Genomic DNA, 18,136 nt, shown 5'->3' on the forward strand with positions numbered 1-18,136 from the left:
GGGGGATGGGCACGGGCTGAGCTTCTGGATAAAGACAGAGTGTAAACCCAAACTCATAGGGCCACGCGGAAACCTAGTCGTTGTGAGCTTGTGCTCGGCCCTGTGCGAATTGCTTCATGTGCTTCACCTTACTTCATCCCCCAAACGATTCTTTTACTGGAAATCAAGCCATAGAGACCTGAGGCAATGTGGGACTGAGAGAAGAAAGTTTCCGCTCACTTCCTCTCCCAAACCTTTATACAGCAGATTCTTTTACTGGAAATCAAGCCATTGAGACCTGAGGCAATGTGGGACTTAGAGAAGAAGGTTTGCTTAGAACCCGTATGTGAAGGAGTGGGCTGGCAGGCAGCTGGGGAAGGCGTCGGAGGCCCACTGGGTCCAGGGAGGAGTGGCACCGAGTGGCGCTGTGCAGTGGTCATCCACAGTGTGCCAGGCTGCTTTGTGGGAGACAGTTGTGGCCCCACCTTCCCATCACAGCCAGATCAGGGCAGCCTGGGAGGTGTCTTCCCAGCTCTGAGGGCAGCATCCTGTGCACAGGGAAGGCTGAGCTTCCGGGTTGGGAGAGACCCGAGAGAAAGCCTCCGGTGGTGATGGCTGATGACAGGCTGGCCTCGGGCCGCAGAGCACATGTGTCCCTGTCCTGGAGCCTACTGCTTTATCCTCAGTTTGCCCAAATTGCTTTTCTGAGGGACAGGGTGCAAGTGCAGGGCAGAGCCTGGCTGCACTCTCTCTGCACAGGCCCAGCCCCTCCTGGTGCAGCTTGGCCTGGGCTCCTGGTCATTCCTGTTTCCGTGGCTGAACTCTGACCTGTGAGGTCAGGCCTCCTAGGCATCCAGCCACTGCCTCTAGCACCTCCTGCCCCTCCATCCGGGCCATCTGTGTCAAGGAAGCTGGCGGTGGAGCCTCTCTGCGGTCAGGGGTCTGAGGGCCTTGCAGGGCACTGGAATGCCTGGGGGCCACCTGGACCTCAGTGGTCCTCAGGTTTCCATCCTGTAGGTCCTCTCTTCTGGGTCCCTTCACATCCTTTCCTGCTTCTAGCCCCTCCCTGTGGCTCCACCTCTCCTCATGGCCCCACCCCCCACCATGACTCCACCCATCTCATCGTGGCCCCACCCTTCCCCTCATGGCTCCACCCTCCCACCATGACTCCACCCCTTTCCTCGTGGCCCCACCCATTCCCTTATCGCCATGCCCTCCCACCTTGGCTCCACCCCCTCATCATGGCTCTGTGGCTGCCCTCATGGCTCCACCCCTCTCCTCATGGCTCCACCCCTCCCCATGGCCCTACCCTTCCCCTCATGGCCCCACCCTCCCACCATGACCCCACCCCTTTCCTCATGGCCCCACCCTCCCACCATGACCCCACCCCTTTCCTCATGGCCCCACCCTCCCACCATGGTTCCACCCCCTCATCATGGCTCCGCCCCTCCTCCTGCAGGCTGTGTTTGACTGTGTGGTGAACTCCCTGAAGAATGTCCTCAACATCTTGATTGTCTACATGCTCTTCATGTTCATCTTTGCTGTCATTGCCGTGCAGCTCTTCAAAGGGAAGTTTTTCTACTGCACAGATGAATCCAAGGAGCTGGAGAGAGACTGCAGGTAAACTGAGGCAGGGTGCAAGGTGAGACACACAGCCCCATGATGCAGACAACACTGGGAGTTCCCTTGGGATCAGGTGGAGCTGGTCACACGGCGGGAGACTCCACTGCGAGCATCATGGACCCTGCCTGAGGGCCAGGGAGGGGCTTGCTTGAGAAGTGCTAGTGTCACCACAGAAGACGGGAATGCATCCCCTCCCCAGCACCACACCAGGGGCCCCCAGCACTTCCACCTCAGCAGGGTCAGGAACCAGGTATGTTCTGAGGGACACAGACATCCAGGGAGCTCAAGGTGCCCACTGAGCAGGGCTTCCCTGAGCCCTAGAGATCTTGGCTGGGCTGTGAGGCAGAGGGACTGTCCGATGACGGGATCCACTGTCACTGTCCGCGTGAGGCCTCAGAGCTTCCTGTGCCCAGCCCTGCCTCCAAAGCAGACAGGAGAGGGGCCTTGGGGAAGAGCTGGGGGAAAGCTGGGTAGCTGCCTGTGTGGACCCTGGGCCAGGCAATACCCACAGTGTCTTCCTGCCCACGCAGCAGCGTCCCAGCTGCCTCTGTGTGAATATCGTGCAGCTTCCTCCTGTACTGGTGAGTGGTGGGCACTTGGCTGTTCGCGGCTGGGAGCGCGGCTGCACGTGCACATGTCCGCCAGGGAACAGTAGCAGTTCAGGGAGATGTATCTGTCTAGGAGTGGAATTGCCGGGTCCTGGGTGTGTGTGTGCTCAGCCTTAGTAGATGCTGCCAGGCCCTTGTGTGAAATTACGCTCTCTCCAGCCCCACAGCCTAGCTAAATCTTGGTGTTTTCTGTCTTGCCTTTCTGGGTGTGGTGGTCATTCACCATGGTTTAATTTTATACTTGTGAGATTGAGCCCCCTTTCCTAGGGGGATTGGCTGCTTAGGTGTTCTTTTTTGGAAGTGTCTGCCTGTGGTCCTGTGTCTGCTGTCTGCTTCTTTCCTGTTGGTTACCAGGAATCATGTAATGTTCTGGACAGGAACTCTTTGTCACACGTACAGATTGCGGACGTCTTCTCCTCCTCTGAATGGTGCTTTCTACTCTTTTAATGGTGTCTTTTAAAAAACAAAGTTCTTCTTTCTTTCTTTCTTTTTTTTTTTTGGGACACAATCTCACTCTTTCGCCTAGACTGGAGTGCATTGCTGCTATTGCAGCTCAGTGCAGCCTCGAACTCTCAGGCCCAAGTAATCCTCCCTCCTCAACCTCCTGAGTAGCTCGGATGACTACAGGCACGTGCCACCATGCTTGGCTAATTTTTAAAATTTTTTGTTGAGACGAGGTCTTGCTATGTTGCCAAGCTGGTCTCGAACTCCTGGGCTCAAGCAGTCCTCCTGCCTCGGCCTCCCAGAGTGCTGGGATTACAGGCATGAGCCACTGTACCCAACCATAGTTCTTGATTTTAATATAGTCCAACTAATCCTTTTTATTCTTTTATGCTAAATACTCTTCATATCCTGTTTAAGAAATCTATCCCAAGGCCAGGCATGTTTTCTTGCGTTTTCTTCTGAAAAGTGTTATTTTTGCCTTTCATATTAAGATCTGCAATTTACTTGGAAGTTGATTTTTATGTGTTGCATGAGGTATGGGTTAAGATATGTTTTCTGATGATAGATATCCAATTCACCCAGCGTTGTTTATTTGAAAAGGTCAATCTTACCCAGTGTAATGGGGTTTTTAAAAAAACAAAAACAAAAACAAAACAGCTTTAGGCCGGGCACGGTGGCTTACGCCTGCAATCCCAGCACTTTGGGAGGCTGAGGTGGGTGGATCATGAGGTCAGGCGTTGGAGACCAGCCTGGCCAACATAGTGAAACCCTGTCTCTACTAAAAATACAAAAAATTAGCCGGGTGTGGTGGCGGGCACCTGTAATCCCAGCTACTCAGGAGCCTGAGGCAGGAGAATCGCTTGAACCTGGAAGGCGGAGGTTGCAGTGAGCCAAGATTGTGCCACTACACTGCAGCCCGGGTGACAGCGCGAGTCTCTGTCTCAAAAAAAAAAAAAAAAAAAAAACCGAAAATGAAAAACAAAAGAACAGCTTTATTGAGATATAACTAACACATTATACTGTTTGTTTATAACAATCTACTGAAAGTGTGCAATTAAGAGGTTTTTAGTATATTCACAGGTACACGCAACCATCGCCACAGTCAATTTTAGAACACGTTTTCAGCACCTCAAAAAAAAAAAAGAAAAATAAACCCGCACCTTTTAACTATCATCCCCTACGTCCCTGTCCCCACCCCTAGCCAACTAGGAATCTGTTTTTTATCTCTGTAACCCTCTCTGTTCTGGACATTTTTTGTAAACCGAATGATACAACGTGTGGTCTTTTGTGAGTGGCTTCTTTTACGTGATGTTTTCAGGTTTGCCCACGCAGTGGCCTGTGTCAGAGCCTCGTTCCCTGTTACGGCTGAATATCTGCTCTCTGCCACATTTTCCTTATTCTTTCATCTGCTGATGAACATTGAGTTGTTTCTACCTTGTGGCTGTTATAAATGATGCTGTCGTACACATTTGTGTCCACATTTTTGTGTGGATCTGTTTTCGCTTCTCACGGGTATGTACCTAGAAGTGGAATTAATGGGTGATTGGGTAACTCTGTGTTTAACTGTTTGAGGAAATGCCAGACTGTTTCCAAAGTGGCTAAAGCATTGTGTATTCCCACCAGCAATGCACGAGGGTTCTGAATTCCCCATATCCTTGCCAACACTTGTTGTTTTCCATCTTTTTAGTTTTGGTATTTTTAAACTTACAGCCATCGTCGTTGGCGTGAAGTGGTGTCTCGCGGTGGTTTTGATTTGCCTTTCCCTGATAACGACTGGTGTTGAGTGGCGTTTCATGTGCTTAATAGCCATTTGTGTATCTTCTTCAGAGGAGTGTCTATTCAGATCCTTTACCCATTTTTTATTTGTTTTTTTTTTAATTTATTAGAATAGTTACTTACGTATTCTAAATACAACTCCCTTATCAGACAGAGGATTAGGAAATAAGTATTTTTTCCCATTCTGTGGATTTATCTTTTTACTTTCTTGATGTCCTCTGAGCACAAAAGTGTCAGATTTTGATGCAGCCTAATTTACCTCTGTATTTTTTATTTTGTTGCTCATGATTTTGGTGTCACATCTAAGGATCCATTCCCAGACTTGAGGTCATGAAGTTTTGCCCCTGTTTTCCTCTAAGCATTTTGTAGTTGTAGCTCCTTACACTTAGGTCTTGAATCCATCGCGAGTTAGTTTTTGTCTGTGGAGTGAAGCAGGGTCACATTCATCCTTCTGCACGTGGACATCCGGTTGTCCCAGCACAGTCTGTTGGAGAGGCCGTTCTTTCCGCACGGAGTGGTTTCAACACTCTCTTCAGTGTCGGTTGATACGTGGGTTTATTTGGATCTTTTGTCTTTGCCCTCTAACCTCCCATGTTCTTATTCCCAGGGGTCAGTATTTGGATTATGAGAAGGAGGAAGTGGAAGCTCAGCCCAGGCAGTGGAAGAAATATGACTTTCACTACGACAATGTGCTCTGGGCTCTGCTGACGCTGTTCACAGTGTCCACGGGAGAAGGCTGGCCCATGTGAGTGCTCATCCTGCTCTCCGTAGCTGGGGCAGGCAGTCCCTGAGCTCGGCCTCCCTTCCTCCCTCCATCCCTGGGCTCAGGCGTGGAAGCAGACCCATCCTTGTGGTGCAGGTCTTGCGTTCTTAGGGCTGTCTCCTTTGGGGGTTTCCCTGACACACGCTGTCCTCTTGGCCCAGGGTGCTGAAACACTCCGTGGATGCCACCTATGAGGAGCAGGGGCCGAGCCCTGGGTACCGCATGGAGTTGTCCATCTTCTACGTGGTCTACTTTGTGGTCTTTCCCTTTTTCTTTGTCAACATCTTTGTGGCCTTGATCATCATCACCTTCCAGGAGCAGGGGGACAAGGTGATGTCTGAATGCAGCCTGGAGAAGAACGAGGTAGGTGGACGCTCTGTGGAGTCTTGCAGTGGACAGCGTGAGCAGCACTGTCAGGCTTTCCTCCTGCACACAAGTCACTCACAGCCGGGTCAGCTTTCGCTGCCACTGTCTGCCAACACCGGGGCAGGGCCTCCTTTCTCCTGCAGAGGGACTGGATTTGGTGGTTTGAGGCCTGCTTGGAGAAGGTCTGGGCTGCCTCGGTTTGCCCTCTCTCATCAGGGCTCCCCGTGAGGCTGGTGAGACGGGGCTGGTGCAGTAGACGTCACAGGGTAGGCTTTCTGCTTTTGAGTCTCTGTGCTCCTTTCTCCCCTGACAGAGGGCTTGCATTGACTTCGCCATCAGCGCCAAACCCCTGACACGGTACATGCCCCAAAACAGGCAGTCGTTCCAGTATAAGACGTGGACATTTGTGGTCTCCCCACCCTTTGAGTACTTCATCATGGCCATGATAGCCCTCAACACCGTGGTGCTGATGATGAAGGTGTGTGGGGCTCAGCACGGGGGCAGCTGGCGCTGCTAGGGATTGGGATCTGACCCTGAGGCTGAGCGGAGTCAGCCTTCTTCCTCCCGGCATGAGCCAAAGAGGAATGGCCTTGCACCCTGGCCAGCACGGGATGCCTGTGGAATCCTGTTCCCCTTTGTTGTCTGTGGGCTGGGACGGTGGGAAGGTTCTGGGAGGACTCGTGGAGAGCAGGAAGGGGTGTCCCAGGCCTGGGCAGGCATGGAGTTCTGTCCGCCCCCCTTGCTTGGTCATGGTGGTCCCAGATGGGGTGTCTTGGGGCTGCCAAACCCGTGGCCAACAGCACGTCTTCCCCGGGCAGTTCTATGATGCACCCTATGAGTACGAGCTGATGCTGAAGTGCCTGAACATCGTGTTCACATCCATGTTCTCCATGGAATGCGTGCTGAAGATCATCGCCTTTGGGGTGCTGGTACGTGCTTTGGTCCCCCCTTTGCCTTTTGACAGCCTGCATTCTGGCTCCCCGTCTGTAGGGCGACCTTTGGGGGCTCACAATTTGGAGCTGGGAATTTTCCAAGTACCCAGAGTGTATGTGACACTACAGGGGCTCTGGGGAAGGGGCTGTTCTGACCCTCTCGGCTGCATAAGCTCTGCCCCCAGCCGAGGTCCCGGGAGGCCGGCAGGGCTGGGTTCTTCCTCTTTGGACACATGGCCCTTAGTCCTGCCTCTGCCCAGGCCCAGAGGTGTCTGTGTCCCTGGCTTTGACATCTGCTTAGCTCTGGCCTTGTGCGTGCCCCCTGGGGTGGCCCGTCTGCCCTGTGTCTGTCACCCTCACCCCTTTCCTGATCGGGGCCACCACCTATACCTCTTTGCCAACAGAGCCCTCATCAGCCGCTGGCACTAACTGCTCTTCTTTTTCCCTAGAACTATTTCAGAGATGCCTGGAATGTCTTTGACTTTGTCACTGTGTTGGGAAGTATTACTGATATTTTAGTAACAGAGATTGCGGTAAGTAGCATTTCTGTCCCTCCTTCAGCGTCCCCAGGTGGTTTCCTTCTAGAGGCTGCTCCCCTCAGTGCATCTCCAGGCCCTGTGTTGGCCTCTTCTTGGGTTCCCCAGGACCCCCTGGATGGACCCCCTGGACATGTGGAGGCTTCGCTCCAGGGGTGGAGTTTAGGGATTGGGTGTTACCTCAGCAGATGTTCTTTCTTGCGTAACAAAGTGGTTCTCAAACATCTTTTGGGCCTGAGAGTTACCTGGAGCTCCATGGTAGCAAGTAACCAAGAAGATGTGAGTCTTACATTTGTATCTGTATAATGTGTATCTAACAAGGTGGTATCGAAAATATATAAACTGAAACCCGTAAGGATTTATATTTTAAAATATTGCCCCCACCATCTCTCTCTCTCTCTCTCTCTCTCTTTATATGTGGGGAAATACTCATTCTTACCAAAGCTATGTGGATTATGCCTTAAAATTGCCCAGTGCTGGGACGTCAGCTTATCTCAACAAATGCCACAGCGTCTGATCATAAAGCAACATTTTTTGAGTACAACACATTACTCTGGAGATAAATGGCAGAAACCTCATTTGTTTGGTCTTAGGTTGAATTTTGGAGAAGCAGATGCAGAAATGAGCACTCACGTGGAAGTTACGTCTTAAGTGGTGTTCCCAGTAGAAACCAGCCGAGGGCGTGGGGAAATGGGTGGGAAGAGAAGGACCAGAATGCTGCGTCCCAAGCCGTCCTGGTGGGTCGGTGTGCGTCATCTCCCAAGGGACTTCTGGCAGCAGCCTAGGTCGCACCTCAGAGCTATCCCTGCTGGAAAGGGAACTGCAATGTGTTTGCCTCTGCACCCTCCGCAAGGCATTAGGCTGAGGGCTGCACCTGGGGTGTCAGTTCTCAGATGCTTCCGGCTCCCCGAGTAAGCCACGAGTGCTGTGAAGGAGCCTCTGCACCCAAACTGTTAAGGCTGAAGGGACGTCTGACACCATCGGGAGGACCTGCCAGAGTGCCAGGGCTCCTTCCTGTTCTGCCCACACTTCACATTGGGTTCACTGTGCTCGTTCTTCAGGATGGTGCTGGTCATGGTGTCTGGGAGACAGAGCAGAGCTGCCTCTGCTGTGCTGGTCCAAGCAGAGCTGATGTTCATCATCCCATTCCCCCCACCACCCTTTCTAGAGCCCCTGACCTGTGGCCAGCCTTCTGCTGCACTGGTTGCTGGCCTGGTGGCCTGGTGACCCAGACCCTCAGCCCTGTGCATCCCAAGTCCCTACTTGCTGCCATTCCTTTGTCCAATCCTGGCTGCTGTAGTAATCCAGTCACAGTGGAGACTGCTGCTAGGAGCATGTTCATAGGAGCATGGAGAAAGGCGCAGTGAAGCCCCTGATTCCCAGAACTATGCAGTGGCAGCTCTGCCCTTCACAATAATGAGGGTCAGGTGATCTGGCCAGCCTGGACACTCTTTGTGATGCCCGCTGGCCTTCTGGCACAAGCAGCCCCAAGTCCTGTGCATCCCAAGTCCCTACTTGCTGCCATTCCTTTGTCCAATCCTGGCTGCTGTAGTAATCCAGTCACAGTGGAGACTGCTGCTAGGAGTATGTTCATAGGAGCATGGAGAAAGGCGCAGTGAAGCCCCTGATTCCCAGAACTATGCAGTGGCAACTCTGCCCTTCACAATAATGAGGGTCAGGTGATCTGGCCAGCCTGGACACTCTTTGTGATGCCCACTGGCCTTCTGGCACAAGCAGCCCCAAGTGACCAGGTGGCCACCATGGCTTTTTGTGTTGGGTGGTAGAACCTTCTCCACCTGTTTGAACCAGGGCTTCTAGATTTGCCAGACCTAAATTTGGGGAAGATGAGCACAAAGTTCCTACTGGGTTTCTGGAGCGATGGTGAGAGGGGCCACTTCTCCTTTCACCATTTCCTTGATCCGTGCATTTTACTGATTGGGCACCCAGTGCCATCGATTGGCCATTCGTTCCTCTTGAAATATGGCAGCCCAACCCCATGAATGTTTCACCAAGCTGGCATTTTGTCTCTGCCTTTAAGGTCAGGGCAGCATCTCCTGAGTGGTGTTGCGTTAGATGGTCCAGTGGACCCTGAGGTCACCTGGCTCACATGCATCCCCTGCGTGTGCTCTGAGCTGATGTTATATGAAATCCTGTGTTGGGAAATCTCTGACACCAGCCCTGAGATGCTAGTGCTGCCACAGTGCTGCACCAGGAAAGGCAAACCCACACCTGGGATGTGGGTGGATCCCGGTTGAGACAAATCACTGCCCTTTCCAGGAGAAGGAGGTCTGATACAGTCGGCTGACCACTAGGTGGCTGGTTGACAGCCACAAGGCATGGCACCAAATGGAGGCCCAGTGTTGCTGTCTGCTCACCCCAGGTAGATAATCGTCAGTGATCATGGCTGGATCATCTGCTGAGAGGCTCTTGGCCATGATGGCCACCCTATCCAGAGGTCTGCTGTGTGGACACTGGGGCTGGTGAGGACAGAGGCTAGCCGATATCTGTTGGTCGACTTATCCCAATGCTTGGTTTTTAGTGCCCCATGGTGAGCATTGGTTCGCAAAACAAAGGCCGGTACCCCATGCCTGTTCCCAAAGCCTGTCTGTCTGCCTCTCCCCTAGACCTTGTTCCCTCCAGGGTCCTGACCAGCCGTTTGTGCCTGCCTCGGACCCTGTTATCCTCAGCACAGGCAGCTTGTTTTCCACCACACACAGAGCTGACCAGGTACCCTGCCCAGGGCTCTGCTCCACAGTGGTCTGTCAGGCTGTTCCCATGTGAGGCTGTAGTGAGGCCTGCACCAGTACACCAAGCAGCCCATCCACAAGCTAGGTCTATGTTTCCCCCTAAGTTGTAGTGAATCCCTATGAAGTGATGGCGGGAATGAGGTGAGGACGTCATTGGTCAACAGAGGTGTATGTCATGGTGATGGCGGGAGTGAGGTGAGGACGTCATGGTCAACAGAGGTGCGTGTCATGGTGATGGCGGGAGTGAGGTGAGGACGTCATTGGTCAACAGAGGTGCATGTCATGGTGATGGCGGGAGTGAGGTGAGGACGTCATGGTCAACAGAGGTGCATGTCATGGTGATGGCGGAAGTGAGGTGAGGACGTCATTGGTCAATGGAGGTGCATGTCATGGTGATGGCGGGAGTGAGGTGAGGACGTCATGGTCGACAGAGGTGCGTGTCATGGTGATGGCGGGAGTGAGGTGAGGACGTCATGGTCGACAGAGGTGCGTGTCATGGTGATGGCGGGAGTGAGGTGAGGACGTCATGGTCGACAGAGGTGCGTGTCATGGTGATGGCGGGAGTGAGGTGAGGACGTCATGGTCGACAGAGGTGCGTGTCATGGTGATGGCGGGAGTGAGGTGAGGACGGCATGGTCGACAGAGGTGCGTGTCATGGTGATGGCGGGAGTGAGGTGAGGACGTCATTGGTCAATGGAGATGCATGTCATGGGGAATTGGGCCACATGTTGGGTGCTGTGTCCTCTAGACATGCTTGGGTTTGGTCACAGAGGTCAGGAGCCCTTCCCTTGTTCACTGGGCCTGTGGTGGTCTGACAGCACACCACTATGGGGAGATGCTTTGGTGTCATAGACAGTGGTGTCTCTTGGTGACACACAGCTGCCACCAGGGCCAGGAGCTAGGTTGGGCCCTCTCGTTACGCTTCCGTTCTGTAGATGGCGTGGCCTGCTCCCAAATGCTAGGTGTCTGCACTGACTTATCTGTGGAGGCTTTCCCAGGACTTCACCCCGTGTCCTTACCTACCACATTACACATCAGGGACCCTGGGGGCTGCTGGGTTTTGTGGCCAAAGTGGCAGGGCCATTGCTGTCACGTCATGGGTCTGTTAGAGACCCCACTCATGCTCTGAAACCTCTCAAACGTGGCAGCGTTTTGAGTCACAGCAGTATTTCCTGAGTGGCTTATACCATCTCCAGAACGCAAAGCAGCCTACCTGCAATAGAAGTGTGAGGGGCAGTCACTAACTTATCTTTTACCTTGGAGTCCTTGTCCTGGCATAGCCCAGACCACCGGGCCCCTAAAAACTTCACTGACATGGAAGGTCCATGAATCCTTATAAGATTTATCACGTCAGGGCATCTGATCTAAGTAATACAACGTCATCAATGTTGTGGACCAGTGTGGTGTTCTGAAGAATGTCTTGGTCAGGCATAGTGGCCCACACCTGTGATCTCAGGGCTTTGGGAGGCCAAGGCAGGAAGATCACTTGAGTCTAGGAGTTGGAGACCAGCCTAAGCAAGATGGCGAGACCCTGTCTCTTCAAAAAATTTAAAAAATTAGCCAGGCATGGTGACACACACCTGTAGTCCCAGCTACTCAGGAGGCTGAGGTGGGAGGATCGCCTGAGCCCAGGAAGTCAAGGCTGCAGTGAGCTGTGATCGCATCACTGCACTCCAGCCTGGGCCACAAAGTGAGTCCCTGTCTCTGAAAAATAAAAATAAGAATTCTAAATGATTAAGAGTCCCTTTGGACTGTGTTGTGACATAGGGTCAGACTGTGAATGTCTGCTGTGCATGCAAACTGCTTCTGACCCTGCCTAGCAGTGACTGCTGAAGAGTGTGCTCACCAGATTGGCACCTGTGTGCCAAGTCCCAGAGGCTGAGCAGTTCTGTTCTTTAAAGATATCAAATCTCCCACAGCACTGGGTACTGTGCTTGGGTTATTTGGGGAGTAGTCCACTGTGATCCATTGTGATCCAGTTTTCTTGCATGGTCCATACTGGTGAATTAAATGGGAATGAGGTGTAGACCAACCACCCCTTTGTCTTTTAATTATTCAAGGTGGCATTAACCTCTCCATTCCATACTGGATGCAGTGTTATAATTTACTCTTTTGGCTGGGGGGTGTCGGTGTTGAGGACTTTCCTATTGTTGTGTCGAATTCACATGTCGAGGGGCCAGTGTGGCGCATTCTGCCAGTTAGGACAAGGCAAATGAACACCAGCTTTGCCCGGGCACACGAGACCACTGAGAGATGGGCCTGGGCCAGGGATTCATTGGTGTCCTGGCCCCTGTGCACACTGACATGGAGCCACAATCTCATTTTAGTTCCTTGGCATCAGTGTTATCTTGGACCTCGTATCCCACAGCCTTCAAAACATCCAGGGATTCTTCTTTCTCCGGTGTGCAGTTTCTCAAGTAAACGAGCTAGATCTCCTTGGGGAGGGGCAGATGAATGACTGCTGTCTAGACTCCCTCTTGCGTTGCAGGATTCTTCTGCAAGGCGGCCCCGTCTCTCCTCTAAGCTATGGACCCTGGATCTGAAAACGGACTGGTTGAGAGACAGGGAGGGAGTGTGTTTGTCCACTGTGGTGGCTGATCCCAGCCTCTGCTCACTTACTTGGATTCCTTTGAGTTCCATATTTACGGACGTTCATCTCACCAAGCAGCATCCTTGTTGGCGCTGCCCCTCTGTCCTGCCCTAGGAGTGTCATGGCTGATTAGCTGCCACCGTGGACCTTTGCAGGTCAGGGCTTTCGGTTGCCATTGGGGCCTTGCCACCCACTGTAGTGGTTCCAGGCAGCCAGCTGTGGAAGGGAGCCAGCCTCGTGTGATTGTGGGCTGCCATGGAGCCTCTGCAGCTCCGGAGCCTTCTCTTCTGCCCAAAAGAATCCCTGCTCCATGACAGTGTCTCCTCCCATCAACCCTGGCCTGCAGGAGATAACCACCAGGGATCTTGTGCGTGATGCCAGTGCCCTGCTCCCAAAATGCTCTGAGAAGCTGGTTGGCTCATGGGCACTTAGATCGTACATGACAGGTTCTTTCTATGCCCACCTCTCTGAGCCTTCTGGTCCTGTGCTCAGCATCTGCCAAGGCCGTTCTGGCACCCCCCACCTCATTTAATGTGGGCCATGAGGTTTTCCAAGCTCCTGGGAGTCATCCCCGCAGCCTGTTAGCACCTGCTTCAGGTGCCCTTGCCAGGGCATTGGATCCTGAGTCATGGGAGAAAGCTCCCCTACATTAAAAATAGTTTTTTATCCAGCCTGTCTTCCACCCATCCTCATCCAGTCCCTCCCACCATGGTCCTCCCACACTCCTCCCGCACATACCCATTACATCACACAGCCCTTCACTGAGCAGCCTGGGTTTCACTCAGCAGGACCACGGCTTCCCCAGTCGGGCTGTGTGAAAACTCGAGTTGTGAGTCTAGTGGCCAGCGTGGGAAGTGAGGTGGATCTTGGGGAGAGTGAGCACCATTGTGGAAAGCATCCACCTCACTGAGACTCCTGCAGGTGTTCAGGCAAGACAAAGTGAGGTCCTCCAGCAGGGAGGGGACGCTCCTGCAGGCCCAGGCAGTCCCGGGACATCTGAGAACTCTGTGTTGGGGGCACGCCCACACTGGTGTTCCTGCTCTGCATGTCCAGCCTGCCCTCCCTCTGCGGGTGCTGACGCTGGAGCATGAGAGACTTGTGGAGCCCTCTCCAGATCCCTGGTCCTCCCTCGAGTCCCAGGCTGGTCAGCACAATCCACCACAGACCACATTTGTGTTATGCTTGGAGTTGCTAATTGACAACTTACACTTACAACTTTTTTTTTCCCCAGAGTAACTGGGGGCACTTAGCTATGGTTCACCTGCTCTACCGTCCTTGCAGTGCCCATTCCTGACAGCCTGTGGATGCTAATGATGTCTTGCAGCATCATTATTGCACCCCTTCCAACCCTTTACAGATTTACCCAAGATGAAGGTTTCAGCAGTTTTAATGCTACAGCATACCGGGAGTTACTGTCACCTCACTTACCGCCCACCAGCAGAGGAGAATCTGGCCAGTGAGCCACTCCCCAAGGGCTCCATCCTTCCAAGTCAGCTTCCAAGGAACCACCTCTGGTGCCACCTGTCTTTGGATCAGAACCTGTGATCCAAATGTGATTTTTTAGGAAGTGTTTCCAGGAATAGTTGGTGAGGAGGGCGGCAGTTGGATAAGGAAGAGATCCAGTTTCAAGCAATTCCATGTAATTTGGGCTCCTTCCTTCAGGGGGACTCTGAGGGTGGGGTGGATGCCACATCAGAGCTGTCCCAGTGAGGGGCAGGAGAGTGCAGCCTGGGCTCCTCATGCAAAGCAGGTTCTGGCAGCCTGTGGGAATCCCACATCAAGAGACTCGAGTGGGCCGGGCACGCTGGCTCAAGCCTGTACTCCCAGAACTTTGGGAGGCTGAGGTGGGAGCATCGCTTGAGCCCCGGAGTTCGAGGCTGCCCTGAGTTATGATTGTACCATTGCACTCCAGTCTGGGCAACGGAGCAAAACTCTATCTCTAAAAAGAGAGAGAGAGAGAGAGAGAGAGAGAGAGAGGCGGGGAGGCAGGAGGAGAGACGGAGGGAGAAGGAGAGACTGCCGCTGCTGGGTGTGAAAGTGCACTGGGAGCCGGTGTGGACAGAAGCAAAGTGATCACAGGGCCTGTGTGGCTGAAACACTAACGGTACCTTCTCACTTTTGAGGAAAGAAATTCCTGACTAAGTCATGGGTAAAAGATGAAATGATGGAAATTAGAAAATATAAACAACAGAAAAACAATGAAAATACTATATGTTAAAGCTCATGAGATAGCTGAAGCAGTACTTAGAAATTCACAACCTTAATGTTTATATTAGGAAAAGAAAACAATGTAAAAAATTAATGAGTTTAGCATCTAACTTTAAAAGTTAGAAAAAGAATAACAGAATAAGCTCAATAAAGTAGAAGAAAAGTCTAAGAATAGAAATTAAGAAAGTAGAAACCAAAGACTAGAGAGAATCAAAGTCTAAACTTGGTTCTTTAAAGACTTAAAAATTGACACACCTCTGGCAAGATTAATCAAAGAAAAATAAGAAGGCGAAATACATGATGTAAGGCAGAGAAAAGGGTCATGACGGCAGGTACAGGAGAGATTAACGTGAATAAGGTGAAGGAGAATATTGTGAACAGTTTATTCCGGTACATTCGAAAACCGAGGTAAGTGAACACATTACTAGAAAAATGTAAATGACCGAATCTGACAAAAGAATAGAGAAAAACCCTAAATGGTTCTTTATTAAAGCATTAAAGAAGACGAGTCAATAAACAATCTTCCCATAAAGAAAACACCAGATTTTAGTGGTCTTACACATTAGATTCCTACCTAAAATATAAGGAAGGATCATTCCACTCTTAAACGGATTTTTCTAGAGAACAGAAAAAGAGTGAACATTCTCTAACTAGGCTAGTATAATGTTGACATTAAATTTTTTTAAAGGAAGAGAAGGCCAGGTGCAGTGGCTCAGGCCTATAATCCTAGCACTTTGGGAGGCCAAGGTGGGCAGATCACCTGAGGTCAGAAGTTCGAGACAAGCGTGGTTAACATGGTGAAGCCCCGTTTCCACTAAATATACAAAAATTAGCCAGGCGTGATGGTGCACCCCTGTAATTCTAGCTACTCGGGAGGCTGAGGCACAAGAATCTCTTGAACCCAGGAAGTGGAGGTCGCAGGGAGCCGAGATTGCGCCACTGCACTCCAGCCTGGGCGACGGAGTAAGACTCTTTCAAAACATCTAAATAACCAGAACTCTGGCACTGCTGGTGGGCGTGCCAGCTGGCACAGCCTCTGGGAGGGCTCAGCAGCACCTCGAAAGTTGGACGGGTGCTTACAACTCAGTAACTGTACTCCTCGGCGTGTGTCCCAGAGGGCGTCTGCGCAGATGACCACCAGAGGCATCTTCACACCAGTGTTTCTGGCACCCGTGTTCTGCCAACCAGAGGCATCCGAGTGCCCGTCGGTAATAGAATGTACCAGTTGTTAGCGTTGCTAATGCAGTGAAGGGCCACATAGCAGTGAAAATACACAAATGATGTGAAATTGAGCTCCCCACTGGAAACACAGCTTTGGGGGGTTTCTGTGTGTGCGCCCCTTTCCAGTGACATCAGTGTGGATGGTTCTCAGAAACAGTTTGCTGTCAGAACACAGGTGTGCGCAAGTCACAGAAGCCTGCGAACGGCCGGATCCCAGAACAAAGGCCAGGAACAGGCAAACAGAATGCATTTTCAGAGTTTATGGTAAAGCTGAAAAGACAAGCCGTGATTAACAAGAAGGAAGGGTAGTTGCTGCATCTGCAGAGGAGGCAGGGAGACCCAAGAAGGGCTTCAGAAGTGATGGTGATGTTCCGTTCGTAAAGCTGGGTGATGAATAAGTACAGATACCTGGTTTTACTTTTCTTTAGAACATTTACGCGTAATCTTTTACGTGACATGCTTTATGATTTAAAAAAGTTAATGATGTGAGTAATCCAAGCAAAAAAGCTGAAACCTGCCATTTAATCAGAAAAATCAGGAAAGTTTAGTCCCCCTAGCGCTGGTGTTGTGTTTCCCCATGGCTGCCTCCTCCCTGTGCGTCTCGCCCAGAAGCAGTTAGTCCCAGTGCGCTTTCCGAGAGGCACAGGTGGGCCACATTGCTGACTCCTAAGGCCTCCTCTTTGGAAACAGAAACCTTTATTCATCAAATAAAGTGATGGAAACATTGAGCTCCCAGCTGTAAGGACAGAGCTTGGTGGGGAGGGGTGGTTTCTGCATGTGCGGCTCCTTTCCAAGAGGGGCGAGGACTGCGGACTGCGGGCTGACATCAGAGATGTGCAGAGAGCCCCAGTGCCCAGCCGGGTTCTAGGGAAACCTCCCCACGCCCCAAAGAGGCCCTGGCGTAGGGCAGAGGCCTTGATACAAGGCAGATGCCTGCTGCAATGCAGGCAGCCAGAATAACCCACACTCCGTCCCTCAGCTGCGAGACAGTCGAGCCTGGGGCTGTTTGTGGTCGTTTCAGACCCTGGTTCAAGCAAGCCCTCCTTGGCAGCCCCTGCCAGCCCTGGACACCCAACCAGCAGGTGGCGGCCTGAGAGCTGCCGATTGGAAAGCTCAGGTGTCCCCTGGCCGCCCTTGCTCCTGGAGCCCAGGTCATCTCCTGTTCTGCCCGGAGGAGAAAAGATGAAGGGAAAGCCGTCGTGTGGACTGATGGTGCTTTGTTTTGTCTGTGTGTCTGTTTTTCATTTGGAGCCACTTCATATGTTTACTTTGTGAATGCACTTTTTTTTCTTAGGCAAAAATATGACTGTCAGTTCCCATCCCCAACTTAAAAATCAAAATAGAGTTTTAGCAAGGGCACCCAGAGAGAGGGCTCCAAGCAAGCATGAAACTGACATTGATTTCTTTGCCTGGAAATAAAAAAAAAATAAGTGTCTGTGAGTCATCTTTGGATTTGCATTACAAACAAGAATGCAAATGAATGCCACCTTGTCTGCATAACCTACAGACTTCAAAAATATGTTTTGATCTGATACATTTTAAGAAAAATATGCAGTTTACCAAAATCCTAAAATTTTGTAGTTAAGTAATCAGAGTTTGAGTTTTTGCTTGTGTTGATGACTCATTTTTCTCTTTTGTTTTCTGTTTTTGTTCTTGATTTACCTTAACCTACCTGCTGACTCACGCCATCCAACCAACATACAATGCGAAAACCCATGTCTCCGTCTGTATGTTGTGCACCTGCTGCTCACACCTCCCCAATTTGTAAATAATACGCAAATATCCATCCATGAAAACATCACATGTAGGAAACGGTTGGTTTCACAACTCTGAACGGTTCTTGCAAGTCCTTGCTTTGCTTGCTCAGCTCCCCTCCTGCCCTCTGGTTCCTGGGACTCTAGCCCCCTGCCCTCTGGGCGTGTGGCTGGATGTGGCTGCACCCACTCACCTCTGGCCTGCTCCCTCCCTCAGCTCTGGGCGTCCAGCAGGGCTTCTGAGGGCCCTCCTGGCAGCGGTTTGATTCTGGGAACTGGCCTTGGGCGGGGCTTCCCTGAGACCTGCCCAAGGAGAGGGAGGTGGGGTTTCTGGAGTGGGTAAATGTCGAGGGCAGTTTTCCCTATTGGGACTGGCTCAGATTTGGGGAGGCTTTGCGGGACATGAGTTTGTCCCTGATCCCTGCGAGTCCATGGTTCCTGTTGCACAGCCATCTCCCACCTGCTGTGTCCCCATCGTGCCAGTCGAGAAGGCTCAGCTCTGCCCAGGTGGCCTCTGCAGAGTCCCCTGTAGCATCTGTCCTTCTTGGACTGACCTGCCTTGGAGTGGGCGGGGTCAGGCCGGGGGTTC

The 18,136-nt window shown here is 51.7% G+C and overlaps 2 protein-coding genes and 1 long non-coding RNA gene across 9 annotated transcripts in view; 2 read left to right on the forward strand and 1 right to left on the reverse strand.

The window, feature by feature from the left end:
• DPH7 (diphthamide biosynthesis 7) overlaps nucleotides 1-18,136 on the reverse strand; it is an 807,287-nt gene that overhangs the window by 520,257 nt on the left and 268,894 nt on the right. The gene's annotated exons all lie outside the window — the stretch shown is intronic.
• Nucleotides 1-18,136, forward strand: part of CACNA1B (calcium voltage-gated channel subunit alpha1 B) — a 251,604-nt gene that overhangs the window by 178,739 nt on the left and 54,729 nt on the right. For all 4 annotated transcript variants that reach the window (XM_050759692.1, XM_050759688.1, XM_050759689.1 and 1 more), the window contains 6 exons: nucleotides 1,439-1,599; nucleotides 5,038-5,175; nucleotides 5,355-5,556; nucleotides 5,873-6,037; nucleotides 6,378-6,488; nucleotides 6,941-7,024. In XM_050759692.1, the coding sequence (XP_050615649.1) occupies nucleotides 1,439-1,599; nucleotides 5,038-5,175; nucleotides 5,355-5,556; nucleotides 5,873-6,037; nucleotides 6,378-6,488; nucleotides 6,941-7,024 (861 nt within the window). The remainder of the gene's footprint in view (nucleotides 1-1,438; nucleotides 1,600-5,037; nucleotides 5,176-5,354; nucleotides 5,557-5,872; nucleotides 6,038-6,377; nucleotides 6,489-6,940; nucleotides 7,025-18,136) is intronic.
• On the forward strand, nucleotides 8,693-16,864 carry LOC126937149 (uncharacterized). 4 transcript variants are annotated; one of them, XR_007719647.1, is made up of 3 exons: nucleotides 8,693-10,154; nucleotides 10,208-10,366; nucleotides 10,420-16,864. It is a non-coding gene; the product is annotated as an uncharacterized LOC126937149 (long non-coding RNA). The 4 variants fall into 4 exon arrangements; XR_007719648.1 differs by having other exon boundaries at nucleotides 10,261-10,366; XR_007719650.1 differs by having other exon boundaries at nucleotides 10,314-10,366.

The sequence above is a fragment of the Macaca thibetana genome, chromosome 15 (genome assembly GCF_024542745.1).
Source record: "Macaca thibetana thibetana isolate TM-01 chromosome 15, ASM2454274v1, whole genome shotgun sequence".
Taxonomy (NCBI): Eukaryota; Metazoa; Chordata; class Mammalia; order Primates; family Cercopithecidae; genus Macaca; species Macaca thibetana.